At 45.4% G+C, this 16,279-nt stretch overlaps 2 protein-coding genes and 6 non-coding genes across 11 annotated transcripts in view; 6 read left to right on the top strand and 2 right to left on the bottom strand.

The window, feature by feature from the left end:
* The window catches only part of TRIM7 (tripartite motif containing 7), a 29,018-nt gene extending 27,666 nt beyond the window's left edge, over positions 1 to 1,352 (top strand). For 3 of the 4 annotated variants that reach the window (XM_048819103.2, XM_075119454.1, XM_075119453.1), the window contains one exon: positions 8 to 1,352. In XM_048819103.2, the coding sequence (XP_048675060.2) occupies positions 8 to 522 (515 nt within the window). In that variant the 3' untranslated portion in view covers positions 523 to 1,352. The remainder of the gene's footprint in view (positions 1 to 7) is intronic. The other variant, XM_075119456.1, reaches the window with a different exon arrangement.
* LOC125621822 (olfactory receptor 11A1) overlaps positions 1 to 12,187 on the bottom strand; it is a 109,862-nt gene extending 97,675 nt beyond the window's left edge. Inside the window, exon 1 of the mRNA XM_048819165.2 lies at positions 11,969 to 12,187. The gene's annotated coding sequence lies outside the window, so the exon portion shown is untranslated. The remainder of the gene's footprint in view (positions 1 to 11,968) is intronic.
* On the top strand, positions 7,449 to 7,521 carry TRNAT-UGU (transfer RNA threonine (anticodon UGU)). Its single transcript has one exon. It is a non-coding gene; the product is annotated as a tRNA-Thr (tRNA).
* TRNAP-UGG (transfer RNA proline (anticodon UGG)) lies at positions 8,341 to 8,412 on the top strand. Its single transcript has one exon. It is a non-coding gene; the product is annotated as a tRNA-Pro (tRNA).
* Positions 10,517 to 10,589, top strand: TRNAV-AAC (transfer RNA valine (anticodon AAC)). Its single transcript has one exon. It is a non-coding gene; the product is annotated as a tRNA-Val (tRNA).
* TRNAL-AAG (transfer RNA leucine (anticodon AAG)) lies at positions 11,432 to 11,513 on the bottom strand. Its single transcript has one exon. It is a non-coding gene; the product is annotated as a tRNA-Leu (tRNA).
* A 1,410-nt stretch (positions 12,188 to 13,597) lies between the features above and the next one.
* TRNAP-UGG (transfer RNA proline (anticodon UGG)) lies at positions 13,598 to 13,669 on the top strand. The gene has a single exon. It is a non-coding gene; the product is annotated as a tRNA-Pro (tRNA).
* Positions 13,670 to 14,752: 1,083 nt separating this feature from the next.
* TRNAV-AAC (transfer RNA valine (anticodon AAC)) lies at positions 14,753 to 14,825 on the top strand. Its single transcript has one exon. It is a non-coding gene; the product is annotated as a tRNA-Val (tRNA).
* The last annotated feature ends 1,454 nt before the right edge of the window (positions 14,826 to 16,279 follow it).

The following is a 16,279-nucleotide window of genomic DNA, read 5'->3' as shown; positions in this document are numbered from 1 at the left end:
TCCACAGAGGACCTGACTCTGGATCCGGATACAGCCAACCAGCTGCTCATCTTATCCACAGATCTCAAGAGTGTGAGGATGGGATGCCGAAAACAGGAGCTGCCTGATAACCCCAAGCGATTCGACACTAACTCCCGGGTGCTGGCTTTGGAAGGATTCAAGTCGGGGAGGCATTACTGGGAGGTGGAAGTGGGGGCCTCAGACGGCTGGGCTTTTGGGGTGGCCAGGGAGTCGGTGAGGAGGAAAGGTCTGACTCAGTTTTCCCCCGAGGAGGGGATCTGGGCAGTGCAACAAAACGGAGGGCGCTACTGGGCTGTCACCTCCCCTCAACGCACCCCGCTTTGCATCGGCGAGAGGCTCAGTAAGGTCCGGGTTTACCTAGACTACGAAGGGGAAGAGGTGTCATTCTACAACGCTGAGAACATGCAGCACATGTTTACTTTTAATGTTGCCTTTAATGAGAGAGTGTTCCCCCTCTTTTCAGTCTGCTCCACAATCACCTACATTAAACTGTGTCCCTGATACTTGCAAAACAATTCACTTAAGACTTGCCCGGGTGCCCCTCACAGAAAAAGCAGCCAGAAACCGTGAAGATGAGCATGGCATTAATGCAATAGCTAGGTTGTTAACTAGCTAGCCTAGGCAGTTGCTTGTGTTTTCATGATCAGGTCATCTAGCCCTGACCAGAACAGGTCCAGACCACATGGCAGTTGGTCCATATTTGTGATCCATGAGGTTGGGCCGAAAGCTCCTTAAAATCAATAAACAGACTCCAGTTGACTTAAGTGGGCTTTGGACTTAAGAGGGCAGGTGCAATGAGGGGATATTTTCAGAAAACTGCCAGTGTAGACAAAGATTGTCAGCAGGGCAAAAGCAATATGATCAGGTCTAAGGACTTGTAAATTACCACATTTAAGCCAAACCAATATAAATAAGGACTACTCTGATTTAAATGCATCTACATTGGGGTTTTGTTTCAGTCTAGCAAGATCAATTTTAAATCCATATAGTTAAACTATTGCAACTTTTCTAATAAAAGCCAGGGTCTAACGCTACTAGAAACAGCTGACCCTTGTCCAAACTACAGCTTCCATCACTGGAGCAGCACCAGTCCAGCAATTGCTTAACAGTTACCCTACAGTAGTGGAGGCCTTAGTGAGAGCCTCTGATTGTTCTCTTTATTTGAAGGCTAGATGCTAGTCCTATTTGTGTGACCCATGCACCTCTTCTGTATCTCTTGATGTGCAAGTTGTTTGAAAGTCAATGGCAAATAATTCTTTGCATGATGGGGCTTGGAAACTCACTGGTTGTCTAAAGGCCTTGTAGTAGAAATAAAATCTGAAGGCACTCTATGAACGTTTATTTTGCTTTCATTTGATATTATTCAGAATTGACCTCATGTATTTTCCATATGATCAAGTCAAGCCGAGGCCCAAGGATTACACACCATTTAAAACTGGGCTTAAATGGGATGAAAGTGATATTTCGGTCTTGTGCTGGCTTCCTTCAGTGGGTGGAAAATTTCTCATAATTTATTTTTATTAGAAGCTCCCAGACTTAGGTATTTATACAGAAAACTTCGGTGTGGTGGGAACTTCTGTCTGGAAAACACCTTGTTATGTTGTAACCTTATAGAGACTAACAACCTGAATCTGAAAAGCTGGGTAATGAGTCTCATGCAAATAGACTTTCGTCAGTATTTCAGGCTCCAAGACAGGTTGAAAATACCCCTAGGAGCATAAGGGAGAATTGTGAAGTTATAAGAACACTAGCATGTAATGAAAGAGACATGGCATCCATTATCTGCTCTGCTACAAACTCCTCTTGTGAACTTGGACCACTCAATCTCTCTGTGTGCCTGTTCCCAATCTGTAAAGAGACAATAATACTGAACTCGCAGTGGTGCTCTGAGGATAAATACATTGACGACTGAGAGGTATGTGGACGCTATGTTAACGGGGACCATATATGACAGACAGGGGAATATTATCTTTCATAGTATTTCTATGGTTGTCAGACTGGTGCTAGCTAGAGCCAAGAAGAGCAGAGATGAATGAAAATTAGGGAGGTGGGGAATGGTATTAACTTCAATTTTTGGTCCCTCAGAAAAGTGTTATTCAGGTTTATCTTGAGAGATCAGCGTGATATAAAATCCTAAATGAATCCGACAGAGTATATTTCTTCTCATCATTGCACAATGTAGAAATGTGAGTGCATGCCACGAAGGATGCCACTGATTAAACCATGCGTATGCAGCAAACATCTAGGCAGAGGCAGTATTGTGTATGGGTTAGAAAAGGGGACCTGGAAACAGGATCCTAGATTCCATTCCTGGCTATCACAATGACATAATCTCTCACCAATTAATGCATCTAATGCATTTAATACATTCCTTAATAAAAGTTTGCTTAGTGCTTTGAAAAAAAAAGTCAAGTGCCAAGCAATTAATACGATGACATATGACCTGCTGTAGTTGTTGTATGCAAATAAAGTCCAGCGAACACACAACATTCCAAATTATTAATTTCCACTTCTGGGGAAATATTTTTAACTTAACCAACCTTCAGCGTGCAAAACACACTCAGTGCAGCAGCTTGTAGCATTTCCACTTATTTTTTTCAAGGAAAGACCCAGCTGGTGGGCCGACTGCAGCTGGCGTAAGTCCCTTTTCTTGTTGCTTTCTTAAAGCTGGCTGAAGAGGGTGGAGAAAGATCCAACAAATGCTTTTTATGTGTATTTAGGTGCAAACATCACTCTCCGTATATTTCCATCAACTCCTGGTGAATTAGGATACGTTTCATTGAGTTCAGAACACTGATTACAATCTGAGCAAAGCACAGGTCAAAAGATCATCATCATTCTGCACTAGAGAGATTAAGAACTTGACTAAAAACCAAAATAAGAACAAGGCCCAATAACCTTAGACAAGCTCTGTGACTACAGAGAGATGCATGGGACAGAATTGGACAAAGTCATTTAAAACAAAAGGCCAGTCGAGAAGAGACTGGCAATGATAATGTTTTCAATGATTTTTCACTCATTACCTACATCCAGAAAGTCTGTTAGCGAAGGGTGAATCCACTGAGCATTCAAGCTCTGCTCAAGTGGAAAGCAATGAGTTGGAGTTCCCAAGGTTGCCAATGCTTGTGATTTTATCACCAGGCTGCTGATACATGCATAGGCGCCGACTCCGTGGCTGGAAAATTAGGCGCTGACTATGGGGAAATATTAGTGGGTGCTCTGCACCCACCGGCAGCCAAGCTCCCCTCCCACCCACCTCCTCCTCAGCTGCCTCCTCCCCTGAGTGCGCCGTGTCCCCGCTCCTCCACCTACCTCCCAGCACTTCCCGCCCTGCCGCCGCCAAAGAGCTGTTTGGCTGCTCCGGGAAATGTGGGGAGGAGCGGGAACGTGGTGCACTCAGGGGAGGAGGCAGGGAAGAGGCGGGGACGGGGCAGGGATTTGGGGAAGGAGTCAGAATAGGGGCAGTGAGGGGGCGGAGTTGGGGCGGGGACTTTGGGGAAGGGGTTGGAATGGGGGTGGGGCAGGGGCCAGGCCTCATGGAAGGGGTAGAGTCGGGGCGGGGCTGGGGGCAGAGCAGGGTTGAGCAAAAGTTGGTGCCTATGGATACTGGGTGTTGTGACAAAGCCCCAGCTACCTGCCCAGAGTCACGCTATTTCAGGAGAAATAGCGTGACTCTGGGCAGGTAGGTGTCATTTTCTATAAAAGGTAGTTTCTAGACTGAGAGCTAAAACCATGCTGGAGAGGACCCTGAAGGATGCCACCTGTTGGCAATATGAGGAAAACCTGAGATGGAAGCCAGAGTAGGGCAAGGCCTTCGAGGTGATATGCAACTGGATCGCCAGTAACTGCTTCCTCCCTCGAGGCAGCTTCACCCGATTTGCTGGCTGGAGATTTGTCAATAAGACCCAGCTCAACTGTGTCCCGCTGAAGGGGGCCGTCCACTAAGGGAATGGGGACAAGCCATGCAGAGTGTGCAGCTATACGAAGGCAAGGCACCAGACTGCTATGAAGAGAAACTAGAAGTATCTTCGGTATGACTGATTGCAAGTTGGAGCTAGACATGGGAAAGCAGAAAAGAGCAGTGGGGCTATGGAATAGCACTTGCATATATTGTACAGACACACTTATCTCAACCTGTGTATTATATAATTTTAACATTAGCTTTAATAAAATTTTTATATCTGTTCTTATCAGTTTAATTACTGAGGCAGAAACTGCACTTTGTAGAAGACTCGACCTGCTATCCTGAAGAAGACTACTATTCTGAAGATGGATTCTGCTGCTGCTTCAAAAGAAGATCTTCATGCTGCTTTGGAGGCTCCAGGACAGACCAAGAACACCCGCAGTGCTTCCAGAACATTGCTTCCTTGAAGAAAACCTGTGGAAATGCTGCAGTAGGGGGATCTTGCACCTCGAGGACGGCCTTCCTGGACATCACAGCCAGGACAAACATCGTCTCCCCAGATGCCACAAGGAGAACTTCTTCCACCTCCTCTACTGCCCAGGATCCTGATGCTGGTTGTTGTCCTGCTGTGTTCTCAGCCGGCAGGACCAGTCTCTCCTCAGAAACCAGCCTCTCCTCAGAAACCACCCAGCGGGACCTCAACACCTCACTAGATGCCTGCCCAGCCAAACCTCTCCATACTACTCTCCCAGCGCAACGAGAACCATCTAGTGAGTCCACTGATATGACTGAAGCCCATCTAGCAGAGCAAGAAGAAAGGGAGAATGATTGCCTCTACCTCCAATATCCCCTCCCTATGGACATTGTCCTCTGGCCCTTCTGCTATCCAGTTCGAGGATTCCAGTACATTGACAGTCTCAGCAGACACCTCAAGAAAATCCATGGCAAGCAGATTGCCTTCCGGTGTGCCCTCTGTGACCTGCCTTTTGAGACGCAGAAGAAATGTAAGTTGCATCAAGTCTCCTGCAAGGGACATCTCACCCCTGAAGAATCTCAACTCTGCCAGACTATGTTGCCACCATCCCATCTCTGCTCTGAATGCAGAAACACCACATGCTCCAACTCCAGCTTCCGACTGCCCAAATACTCCGGCTACTGCATCACAGCCAACTCCCCCAGAGCCAGAGCACGGAAAGGTGGTCCAACAATCTACTGAGGGAAGGACTACTCCTGTCCATTGGACCACCCAAAAGCATACTACCATTGAAGGAGTAAGTGCTGCCTTAAAAATCCCTAAGCTGGTCCCCACCAAGAGGAGGATCAGCGCTCCCTCGCAGCCTACGTGAGGCAACTCCATCTCCAGACAGCTTAGTGCTTCCTCACAGAATGTTCATCATGACACCATCATCAGAAGGGTCAGTGCCCCCGCGCAGGTAACTTAATGGGATCCTGTCATCAGAAGAGCTAGCTTCACCACTCAGGCTACCCAGTGAGACCCAGATAGTGGAGGAGCTATCTATGCAGCTAGGACCACGCAAAGGGACCTCACCCCTAGGCAGACCAGCATGGCCTCCAACACCACCCACGAAGACCTTGCCCCCAGAAGGTCTCACACTGCATGAAAGACCCCCTCCCCACCCCAACAGAACTCATCCACAGAAGGACCAGCATTGCTCTGGAAACTCACAAGCAAGACCGCATCCCTAAAAGGGCCATTACCGCTGCCCCTAAAACTGTCTTTCCTAAAAGGACAAGTGCTGCCCTAAAAACTGCAAAGGAAGACACTGCCCTTGTTTCGGAGATCATGCCTCAAGATCCAGCTGAATAGAGTACTCAAAACTGGGAGGAAAATAGGCAACAGGCTAATCCCACAGCAGTTTTCCAGCCTGAGCTTGTGGAGATTGAGCAGCCAGAGGAGCAGCAACCTTCGGTGAGGGCTGCCACACCTCGGCAAGCCACTTGGATGGAGGAGTTGGCAAGGACAGCCTCCTTCAATGACTTTGACCTCCTTGTAGACAGACTCACTAAGACCTGTCTGCAAAATTTGTATCTGGGAGGAAAGGAACTCAGGAGAACACACCGACTGCTCACAGAGCTCCGGCATGGAGACATAACAACAACAACCACCACAGGAGAGAAGCCAGGAGAAGGAACATCAGTCACCACTACGGCCCAGCAGCAGCATCCAGGATCCAGAAGCTCTACCAGTCAAACCGCCCTAAGTCTATGAGAGAGATCCTCGACGGGCCCTCACCCTACTGCGCAATCCCATCCGAGAGACTATTTTCATACTTCAGGGGTGTGTTTGACCATGTAGCTTAGAACGACATGCAGTGACCAGGGAGCCTTCATCCTTTACCCCACCTTGACTATGCAGAGGACCTGGAACAAGACTTTACAGCACAGGAAGTAGAGACCAGACTTACAAAGACCAAAACCACAGCCCCAGGAAAAGATGGTATTCACTACAACTTCCTGAAAAAATGAGACCCCGGCTCCCTGGTCCTAACTGCCATTTTCAACAAATGCAAACAGTTCCTCTGTACTCCCAGCTCCTGGAAGAAGTCTATGACGGTGCTCGTCTACAAGAAAGGGGAGTGAGACAAAATAACTGCATGAATTTTGTGGACTTGATTCTTCTTCTCTGCATCAAGTGAAGGCTCTCAGTGTGGTCCAGTGCACCCAGCCCACATGGGTCCTGATCCTGTTTTTTTTAAAACCTACTGTAACGTAAATTCAGTATAATAATACTCAACTTCTGGTTCTTCTGATTTGGTGGAACTCAGACAGAGATCTTAGAGTATATTACAGTACTCAGAGTATTTTGCTTGTCATTATTACACAATGTAGAAATGCAAGTGCATTCCATGCTGGATGCCATTGATTAAACCATGCATATGCAGCAAACATCTAGGTGGAGGCAGTATTGTATATGGGTTAGAAGAGGGGAGTGTGAAACAGGACCATGGATTTTATTCCTGGCTATCACAGTGACATCATCCATCACCAATTTAATACCTCTAATCCATTTAATATATTCTTGAATCAAAGTTTGGTTCGTGCATTGGAAAAAAAAGAAAAGTGCCAAGCAACTAATGGGATGACGTGTGATCTGCTGCATTTGTTGTATGCAAATAAAGTGCAGCGAACACACAACAACGCTGCAAACTATTGATTTCCACTTCTGGCAAGCTGTATTTAATTTAGCCAACCTTCAGGGTGCAATACACAGTCAGTACAGCAGGTGGTAGCGTTACCACACACGTTTTTCAGGCACAGAGCCTGCTGGCCAGCAGTGTGTATGTGGCGAGTCCCTTTTCCTGTTTGTTTCTTAAAGCGGGCTGCAGAGCTTGGAGGACGAGCCAAAGGAGACTTTTCATGCAAATCCTTACATTGACATCGACTCCTGGTGAATAAAGATACTTTTAATTGGGGTCAGAACATTAATCCAGATCCTGAGCAAAGCACAGGTCAAAAGATCTTCACCATTCTGGGGAGGACAGAAGAAGCTTTTACAGCTGCAGGCTCCATAGCTCAGGGGTTAGAGCACTGGTCTTGTAAACCAGGGGTCGCGAGTTCAAATCTCGCTGGGGCCTACTGTTGTTCTTTTTCACCCCATGTCCCTTCATTTCATTTTTAAAAAAATGTTACTTATTTCAACAAAAGTTTTTATCTCGCTTTCCAGATCAGTCACATTCCTTGACTTTTTTTCAAATGTCAACCGGTGTCTTGGGCCACCAGATAATTATTTGAGACACAAGCGAAGTGACAAGACAAACTTCGAAGCCGAGCTATTCTTCAGCTCACTTTCACCAACAGAAGTTGGTCCAACAAGAGATGTTACCTCACCCACCTTGTCACTCTAATATCCTTGGGGCAACACTGCAAATGGTAAATTCTTAGGAAGGCTGGAGACATATAATGTCGGCGCATCTAAGCACCTGCAATCATGGATTTTAAAATTTAGCACCTGACAGTCTCTTTTTCTTTGGGGGAAGGTTTTTATCTGGAAACACTTGCTGCCTCAGTTTACATTACAAAAAGCATGGGGTGGGGGGAGGGAATCAGTAGGATAAAAATCTGCCGCTCTCTACAGCTGTTACCAGAAATTTAGAAACTGTCAGATCCGCTGGGTGATACGTTTTTCACTTATGTTGTTGGAAAGAAAGAATGACTGACTGGAGGGGGGAAAGGATTAAAGGGGGAAAAAAATGAATTAAAGTCAAGCCTCTCTTGTTGAAAGCTGAATCACTGAGCAGTACTGGACACTGAAGCGTTGGCAGAGGGAGAGGAAAGTGAGCTGGAGCAAGAGAATGGAAGCAAAGTGGAACTGATTCCAAAAAAGCAAAGGGCTCATGCACCACATTACCTAAAGACAGCTCTCAAGTACTTCCTCAGGTGCTCATAATCAACATGGCTCGTTGGTCTAGGGGTATGATTCTCGCTTTGGGTGCGAGAGGTCCCGGGTTCAAATCCCGGACGAGCCCTCTTTTATATTTTAAAAATATGTATTGGCACGCTAAAAAACGTGCACAGTTTGTTTGCCTCTGAACAGTACAAAATATGACCTGCTGTACAAATACACAGGAACAGGGCAGTGACGTCCTTGTGCTTTTGCAGTGGTTGCTTCGCTCTGGCTTTGGGGACTTGCCACGTGGGCTGATGAGTTTTTGCTGAGCCAGGCAGCACACACAGGGATTATACAACGGAATAGCGGGAAGAAAAACAAAACAAACTGGGGAGGAGTTAACCAGGGCGAACCAAGCTGGTGGGGAAGTGGGGACGAAGAGATCAATAGATTTGGTGGGGGAGAGGAGGAATCAAGACACGATGTCAGGAGGCTGTCGATAAAACATTCCCTATAGGGTGACCCAGGGTGGCATGTACCCCGCCGTGCAGGGCTCCCTGCAAGTCACCCAAGGGGCTCATAGCTCCCCAAAGTAGGGGTTGGAAAGCTAGAAGTGGCATAACAGCAGGGCATAGAACCAGGGGACTGAGGGGGGATGTTGAGGGCTGGGGGGCAAGCTGCCAGGATGGGGACCAACTGGGGTTTCCTGGGGGAGCTGTGTGATAGGGGAATTCGCGGGCGGTGGGAATTGTTTCCAGGGCTCCTGGCAAAGAGCGCGGTATGGGGGGGGGCGTGTTAAGGCGGGGCACAGTCAGTAAGTAGCAGGGTTATTTTGGGGGAAGGGATGCAGGGGTGCCTTAACGGGCTGCTTGGTAGGGGAAGGAGGGAGGAATTCGGGTTGCTTGAATGGAGACCTGCAGAGCCTAATTAAGTGGGTGCTTTGCTGCGGGAGATTGTTGTTTTTGGGGGGAGGGTGGAAACAAGACTGATTATTTCTGCTATAGTTACAGACATCCGGACAAGCATAGCAGAGACGGGGGGGGGGGGGAGGAGGAGAGGCGAGTTAAGTCATTCCCATCTGCACACATGCGGATGGAGAAACAAAATTCACAGTTGTGCTGTTACATACACAGCAATACGATTCCACCCGCACATATAGACAGGAACGCATCAGCACACCCAGCCACCCAGCCACCAGCACTGCTGCATACAGTGGGCAAATCACTCTCTTGGGCAAACAGCTCATAGAGGTGCAGGCACACAAATCACACTGCGTGTTTAGAAGTAAAAAAAAAAAAAATCACGGTAACATATTCACACACTAATCATATACGGGCTGTGCAGGCAAAGCCATTCACTGCAACACTGCAGGATAAATGCACCACAGAGTTTTCACCCTATAAATTCCGCCTACAAATTAGCAGGCTGAAGCTCAGGGCGATGGAATTATGTAGCACCCAAAGAAACAACACTCATAGTAAAACACATTTAAGCGCAAGTACACATAAACCACTCAATACTAAACACACACAAACTAATCACGTTATTGTGCGTGCACACAGGGCGGTATTCTTTGACCCACAAACTATTAGTCTGACTAGCACAATGAGATCCTCATCTTGGTCAGTCCGCAAACACTATCCTAGTAGAGGATAATAGTAATAATAAAACTGTCCTATTCATCAACATACATGCAAATACTGAAATCACATAGGCAGGCCTACACAAAAATCGCACATGGAGGTGAGCACACAGCTATCAGAGACATAGACATCACAATCAGTCCAAAACACACAGGAAGGTATAAACCACAGATTAAGAAACACAACCACCAAGCCCAGAGGCATTTTTCAAAAAGCAAAATCATACCTAGGCACATAAAGAACATGAACATACACATGTATGCACACGTTTAAAATGATCACACATACACAAACAGAAGCATTGTCATACCTAAGCCTACTCAAAGCTTCATGTCTGTATGTGCACATTCACAAACAAATCACACAATCATGCGCTCACACCCATTTACAAATATCACAGCAGTTAGGGGACATTTGTGAGTACACAGTTTCACTAGACACGAACACACATACAGACCAACGTAACAGTCACAACCATCTACAAACACAAAGCCACTGATTAACAAAACCCAGTACACTTACATGAAGACATCAGCAAAGACACAGGATCCATGGATTAGAAATCTCTGGATAATCAGGGAGCACACATTTTCCAGTGGGGTTTCTGTAGTGTAGTGGTTATCACGTTCGCCTAACACGCGAAAGGTCCCCGGTTCGAAACCGGGCAGAAACAGCTTCGCAATTTTGATATGGTGAACACTGTGTCATAGGGTAGTGTTTCCAAAGTATGTTAAATAAGAACCCGTTTTGGAGAAGATTAATTTAAGTCTTAAGGCTTGTGGCACATCCGCTGCTTCTCCTCTTTCTAATATCCTTGGGGCAACACTGCAAATGGTAAATTCTTAGGAAGGCTGGAGATATATAAAGTTGGCTCATCTAAGCACCTGCAATCATGGATTTTAAAATTTAGTACCTGACAGTCTGTTTTTCTTTGGGGGAAGGTTTTTATCTGGAAACACTTGCTGCCTCAGCTTGCTGACTGACACACTAACTACATGGCATACAGGACAAATCCTGACAATTTGTATTTGGATATTTTTGGGGGTGGAAAAGGAAAACTCAGGCATCTCTCGTACATTTCTCTTGCAGTGAATTGCTTTGCCTGTAATGTTAAAGGGAGGGAGCATTGGCTGGTTTGAGATCTACATTCTCCTAATTTGCAAGTCCCTTTTGTCAGAAAGAAGTGACAGACAGAGCAGCTTTGCAGGAATCCAGCCAGCTACCCTGCTAATGCCCTGAATAGTTGCTGTGCTCTCTGGGCTGCAGAATAAATCCACAGCTGTCATGCACAGAGGGATATTCCACTTCGGTTATTTTTAGCACCGTGAAAACCGTCTACAAACAGGAGCTTCCTGAAAACTGCCCCTCTCTTCAGCCAAGGTCAGTGTTCTCTGGGACGGGGCTATCAGGCAAGTGCAAAAGCATATCTGCTAATTAGCACCGCGAAATTGAAAGTCTCCATATAGCTATTTTAAAAAATGGATCCTGAAGGAAAGGCAAAGCACCGAAAAAACCTGGCAGCGGTGGGATTCGAACCCACGCCCCCGAAGAGACTGGAGCCTTAATCCAGCGCCTTAGACCGCTCGGCCACGCTACCTTGATGAAAATGAGTTCCGGGTATACCCTTTTCTTTGGCATAATGCTCTCTGCACCGCTGAAAAAACTGCAATTTGAGAGCCAAAAGCAATCTGACAGCGTGCTGCACGCATCTCACAATGCACAATAAAAAAGAGTATAGTTCTAATTACAGCAGCCATTTACTACTCTTAATTCAAAGTCAACCCCCGCTGCCTATAGCCCTGCTCGTGTGTAAGGTAGTTTGGGCCAAAAATTGGCACACAAAGAAAAACTGAAGTAATAAAATATTTCCTTGCTAACCCATAGTGACATTCCTTCAGATGTGGGAGTTTACTATAAAACTAGAAGGGCAGCGATCTGTCTTTTGACATAATTATTACCTGGCTGCATTTAAAAGAAGAAGGAGGAGGAGAGGGAAAGAAAGAGCAGAAAAATAAAATAATAGTAATTTATTATTATTATCATTATTATTACCGGCTTTCCTCCAGAACTGAATGATATCCACTCTCATCCTGGGTCTCTCTCTTTCCCCCGTCCAGTAGCAACTATCTCAGATAGCAATGGCAAACTATTTTAACACCCGAATGATTTTGCTAAGTGGTAACTAAACGAAAAAGTGGGGGAAATTCCACTCCTTTTCATCATTATCTGCAGCCAATCCGTTCACACTCGGCGTTTCACATGCCCCCTACACTATCTACTGTCCTCCCCCCACCCCCACCCCATACACACACTTTCTTCTCTACCCCCTCCACGTCTTCTATTATTGTTGTTATTACGTAGATCCCTCGTCTTATGTCACCCTCCATTCCTGTGCTTACAGATAAGCACAGATGTAAGCAATGGGCTCAAGTAACAGTTTGCTGGCAAGTTGCCCTGATCGTTACCATGTTATGCTATCCATAGCTGAGAGATTCTTTCTACAGTTCACTTTATTGGACTAGACCCAGCTCAGTGTGACTGAAAGGTTTAATGCGACCTGTTGTGTTTTTTGTTTGTTTGTTTGGGTTTTTTTAAGTGTCAGGCATCCTAGTATATTTTATGCTCTGTTGGAAATCCTCTGATTGTTGACACCAACGGCCAAGTGTTTGAGTAATGTCTGCTTGAGGTATGAATTGGGTCCCAGGTGCCCTGAAAGTTCCCAGCAGGGTGACTTAGGCCCCCGGTTCTAGGGGGCAGCCTCAGGGAACAAGAAGACCTCTAACACGGTCTTATTCTTATTGAGAGTCCACGTGGCGTTTTGCTGGCTTCTCTCTGTGGAATCTGGAAGACTGAGACTTCTGTGTTTGCAACCTTTTAAATCCCCAAACAAATTAGAGGAAAAACTCTATGGACAATTGAGGAGGCGACACATTCTGGGGAGTTTATGCCCTGAAGCCTGAGAAGTGAAGGTCCTGTAGTTTTTATATATGTATACTGCAAGTTTCTTTCTGTAGCTCACGAAAGCTCATGCTCAAATAAATTGGTTAGTCGCTAAGGTACCACAACTACTCCTTTTCTTTTTGCGAATACAGACTAACATGGCTGCTACTCTGAAACTTTTCTATCTATCTATCTGTCTATCAGTAAAAGGAGAATGATGTCCTTGCAATTTCAAATTTAACTCCACATAAAGAATTTTCTTTTTGTTTGTTTTGTTTTGTTGGGGTGAAGGAGGAGTGGATTAGATAGATAGACAATATTGTAACTAGTAGACTTGTGGAAGAAGCAAATTTACTGTCATTTGACTTCAAAAAATGGCAGGCTAGAATAGTGTACTGGTAGCTCTTGTCCACGTAGAATGGAGCCAATTAGGCAAAAATAAATAAATGGCAGGAGAAAGGTGAGCTTTCTCTTACCCTTAACAAGGAAAAGAGGCAACTAAAGTCACAAGTAAGAGAGAGACAAGGTGTGTGAGATAATACCCTTTATTGGACCAACTTCTGTTGGTGAATAGACAAGCTCTTGAGCTCCACCGAGCTCTTGTTCAAGTCCTTCATCATCAGAAGTTGATCCAATAAAAGAGACTACTTCAACCACCTTATCACTCTTACAATTTAAAATCAAGAAAACTACAACAGTAGAAAGAGACAAGAAGTGTCCAGTGAAAATAATTATTCAGCTGGCTCGTTGGTCTAGGGGTATGATTCTCGCTTTGGGTGCGAGAGGTCCCGGGTTCAAATCCCGGACGAGCCCTCTTTTAAAAAAAAAACCTGGTCTTTAGAACATTTTCTCTTTTGTTATACTCTAACTGATCAGCTCAGCTTTCAACAATCCCTATTACCAAAAAACCTAGTGGGCTGATGGTGGCAACCCAGGAGCAGTGTTTCTGTTCAGTGAAAGTTACATGAGCCTTGATTTGGGGTTTTTTAAAAAGCTAAATCTTCCCAGCCTACACACAGCTAAAAGAGACTGGGGTTTCAAGCCCTCTCCGAGAAAGGAGCAGCTGTTTGTTCTCCTGGTTGAGTTTCCTGGTGCCTTGCAAGATCCTGTTTCTCTCAGTTGCTGGCCCTTTGCCACCGCTAGCTAGTTCTGACACAAAGGGGAGCAGTGGATTGTGAAATAGACTGAGGCCACATGATTGTCTGTTCTGTTCATTCCTTCTGAAGCACCTGGTGGTGGCCACTGTTAGAGGACAGGATACTGGGCTAGATGGACCATTGGTCTGACCCAGTCTGGCTGTTCTTATAGAAGCCAGCTGCCTGTGGTGTGACCTGTGGATTCCTTTTTGTTTCAGAAACTCTGGAATTGGGGGGCTTCCCCCCACCATAAAATGCACAGGCAGGAGAAAGAGGGTTAGAACAGGGAAAGAGCAGCTGCGAGAGAGGCGCCGCAGGCAGCTAAATCTCCAGAGTGCCACCACCTCATCTCACATCGTCTCATCTGTCTCCCTGGAAATGCACCTGAAGGCATGCACTCTCAGAATCATGCTCACACAAAACTACACCTGGAGAAAGAATACAATCAAAACTCAAAAAAAGAGAGGGCCACACTATTTCACATGCTTACAGATGCAAGCTTCACACATATACCAGGTCCAACTTCATCCAGAAGGGGGCAGTGCAGACACATAAATATTGCATCCGATGAAGTGAGCTGTAGCTCCCGAAAGCTTATGCTCAAATAAATTGGTTAGTCTCTAAGGTGCCACAAGTCCTCCTTTTCTTTTTGCGGATACAGACTAACACGGCTGTTCCTCTGAAACCAATAAATATTAAACTGCACCAATTTCATTAACAAAGGTTAGACCACAGAGGGATAAAAAAACAAAGTGGATGGGTTTCTGTAGTGTAGTGGTTATCACGTCTGCCTAACACGCAAAAGGTCCCTGGTTCAAAACCATGCAGGAACATGCATCTCACCTGCTTTCTGCAGGGATAATTTTCCTTGTGTATCTTAAACTAATAACATTTCTTTTTTAAGTGCCTACAAAACATTCTTCTATTTTATGCAATCTCAAGAGCTGTTTGAACCTATACAATGGGCTCAATCAAGTTACAACAGATGAGCCAAAGTTATCTTGCCACACTGATATACTGGAAAATTGTTTACATGTATATTTAGATTACAATGTTGCAAAAGAAAAGGTGGCTATGAAACATATTGTAAAACAAACAAACAAAAGGCCTTTGGGCCATATTATGATCTCATTTACACTGTGCTAAATTATTAGCTCTTCATTTAGTATTATTGTTAGTAGTAATAGTACTCATCATCATCATAGCTCTAGTAGCCCAACTCATGACCAGTGCTAGGTATGGTGAACCCAGAACAAATAGAGTTGCTGTGCAGTGTTGGTCCCAGAATATTAGAGACAAGGTGGGTGAAGTAATATCTTTGACTGGACCAACTTGTTGTAGTGAGAGAGCTTTGGAACTTATACAGAGCTCTTCTTCAGATTGTGTAGGCGCAAAAGCATGTCTTTCTCACCTACAGAGGTTGGGCCAATAAAATATATCACCTCCCCCGCCTTGTCTCCCACAGAACAAATAGACAGTTCTTGCCCCCAAAGAACTTACCATCTAGAAGTCAGTGTGAGAGGAAAATCAACCTCAATGATTGGGGCTGGGGAAGGGGACTACATGACCTGAATTTTCCTTCTTAAGTAAGGATGATTAAGTCTTTTGGGGATGGGGAAATACAGGAATGAAGCCAATAGATTTTTTGTTCAAAACTAGATATCAAATAAGATTCTAGAGAAATTAAACTAAAAACCTAAGGAAGTTAACAGAGAGTGAGTCTGTGATGTGTTCGGAGCATGGATTGGCTCTTTCTGTGTGCTTGTAAAGTGCCTAGCATAAAAGAGTCCTGATCTGGATTGGGACTTTTGTCATCTCTCTTAACTCTGGAATCACTACAGCCATGATCATTTGACAGATAGATACAGATATTGTCTCCTGTCTTTTATCACTCTGAGTCCACAGTCGGGCATTTCCCAGCACAGTTATGTTGGTTAGGGTGTGATTCCCCACCCACTTCTAAATAACTTAGCGGCAAAACTCTTAAGTGTAGGTCAGGCCTCAGTGTAATCTTCTGTAGATGCTCATTTCAAAACTCCTTGACCAGAACGCTCTGGAACTGATTTCCATAGGTGCTGGGCACCTTTAGGTCATAGTGACTTCAGGAGGAGATTCAAGTTCTGGTGCTCTGACAAATCTGGCCTTCTGCCCTTCACGTGGGCTTCATTAGCTGCACTGATCCAGAGGTGCACATCTGTTCTGGCATGTATAGGCAAAGATGCCAAAACAAATGTAGCCTGAATGAGCAAGAGATGGGCTGGGATCCAATGGAACTGCTGGAGCGCAG

Source organism: Caretta caretta, chromosome 14 (genome assembly GCF_965140235.1).
Source record: "Caretta caretta isolate rCarCar2 chromosome 14, rCarCar1.hap1, whole genome shotgun sequence".
Lineage (NCBI taxonomy): Eukaryota > Metazoa > Chordata > Testudines > Cheloniidae > Caretta > Caretta caretta.
Note: the sequence above shows the minus strand (reverse complement) of the source record. Positions and strands in the feature narration are given on the sequence as shown.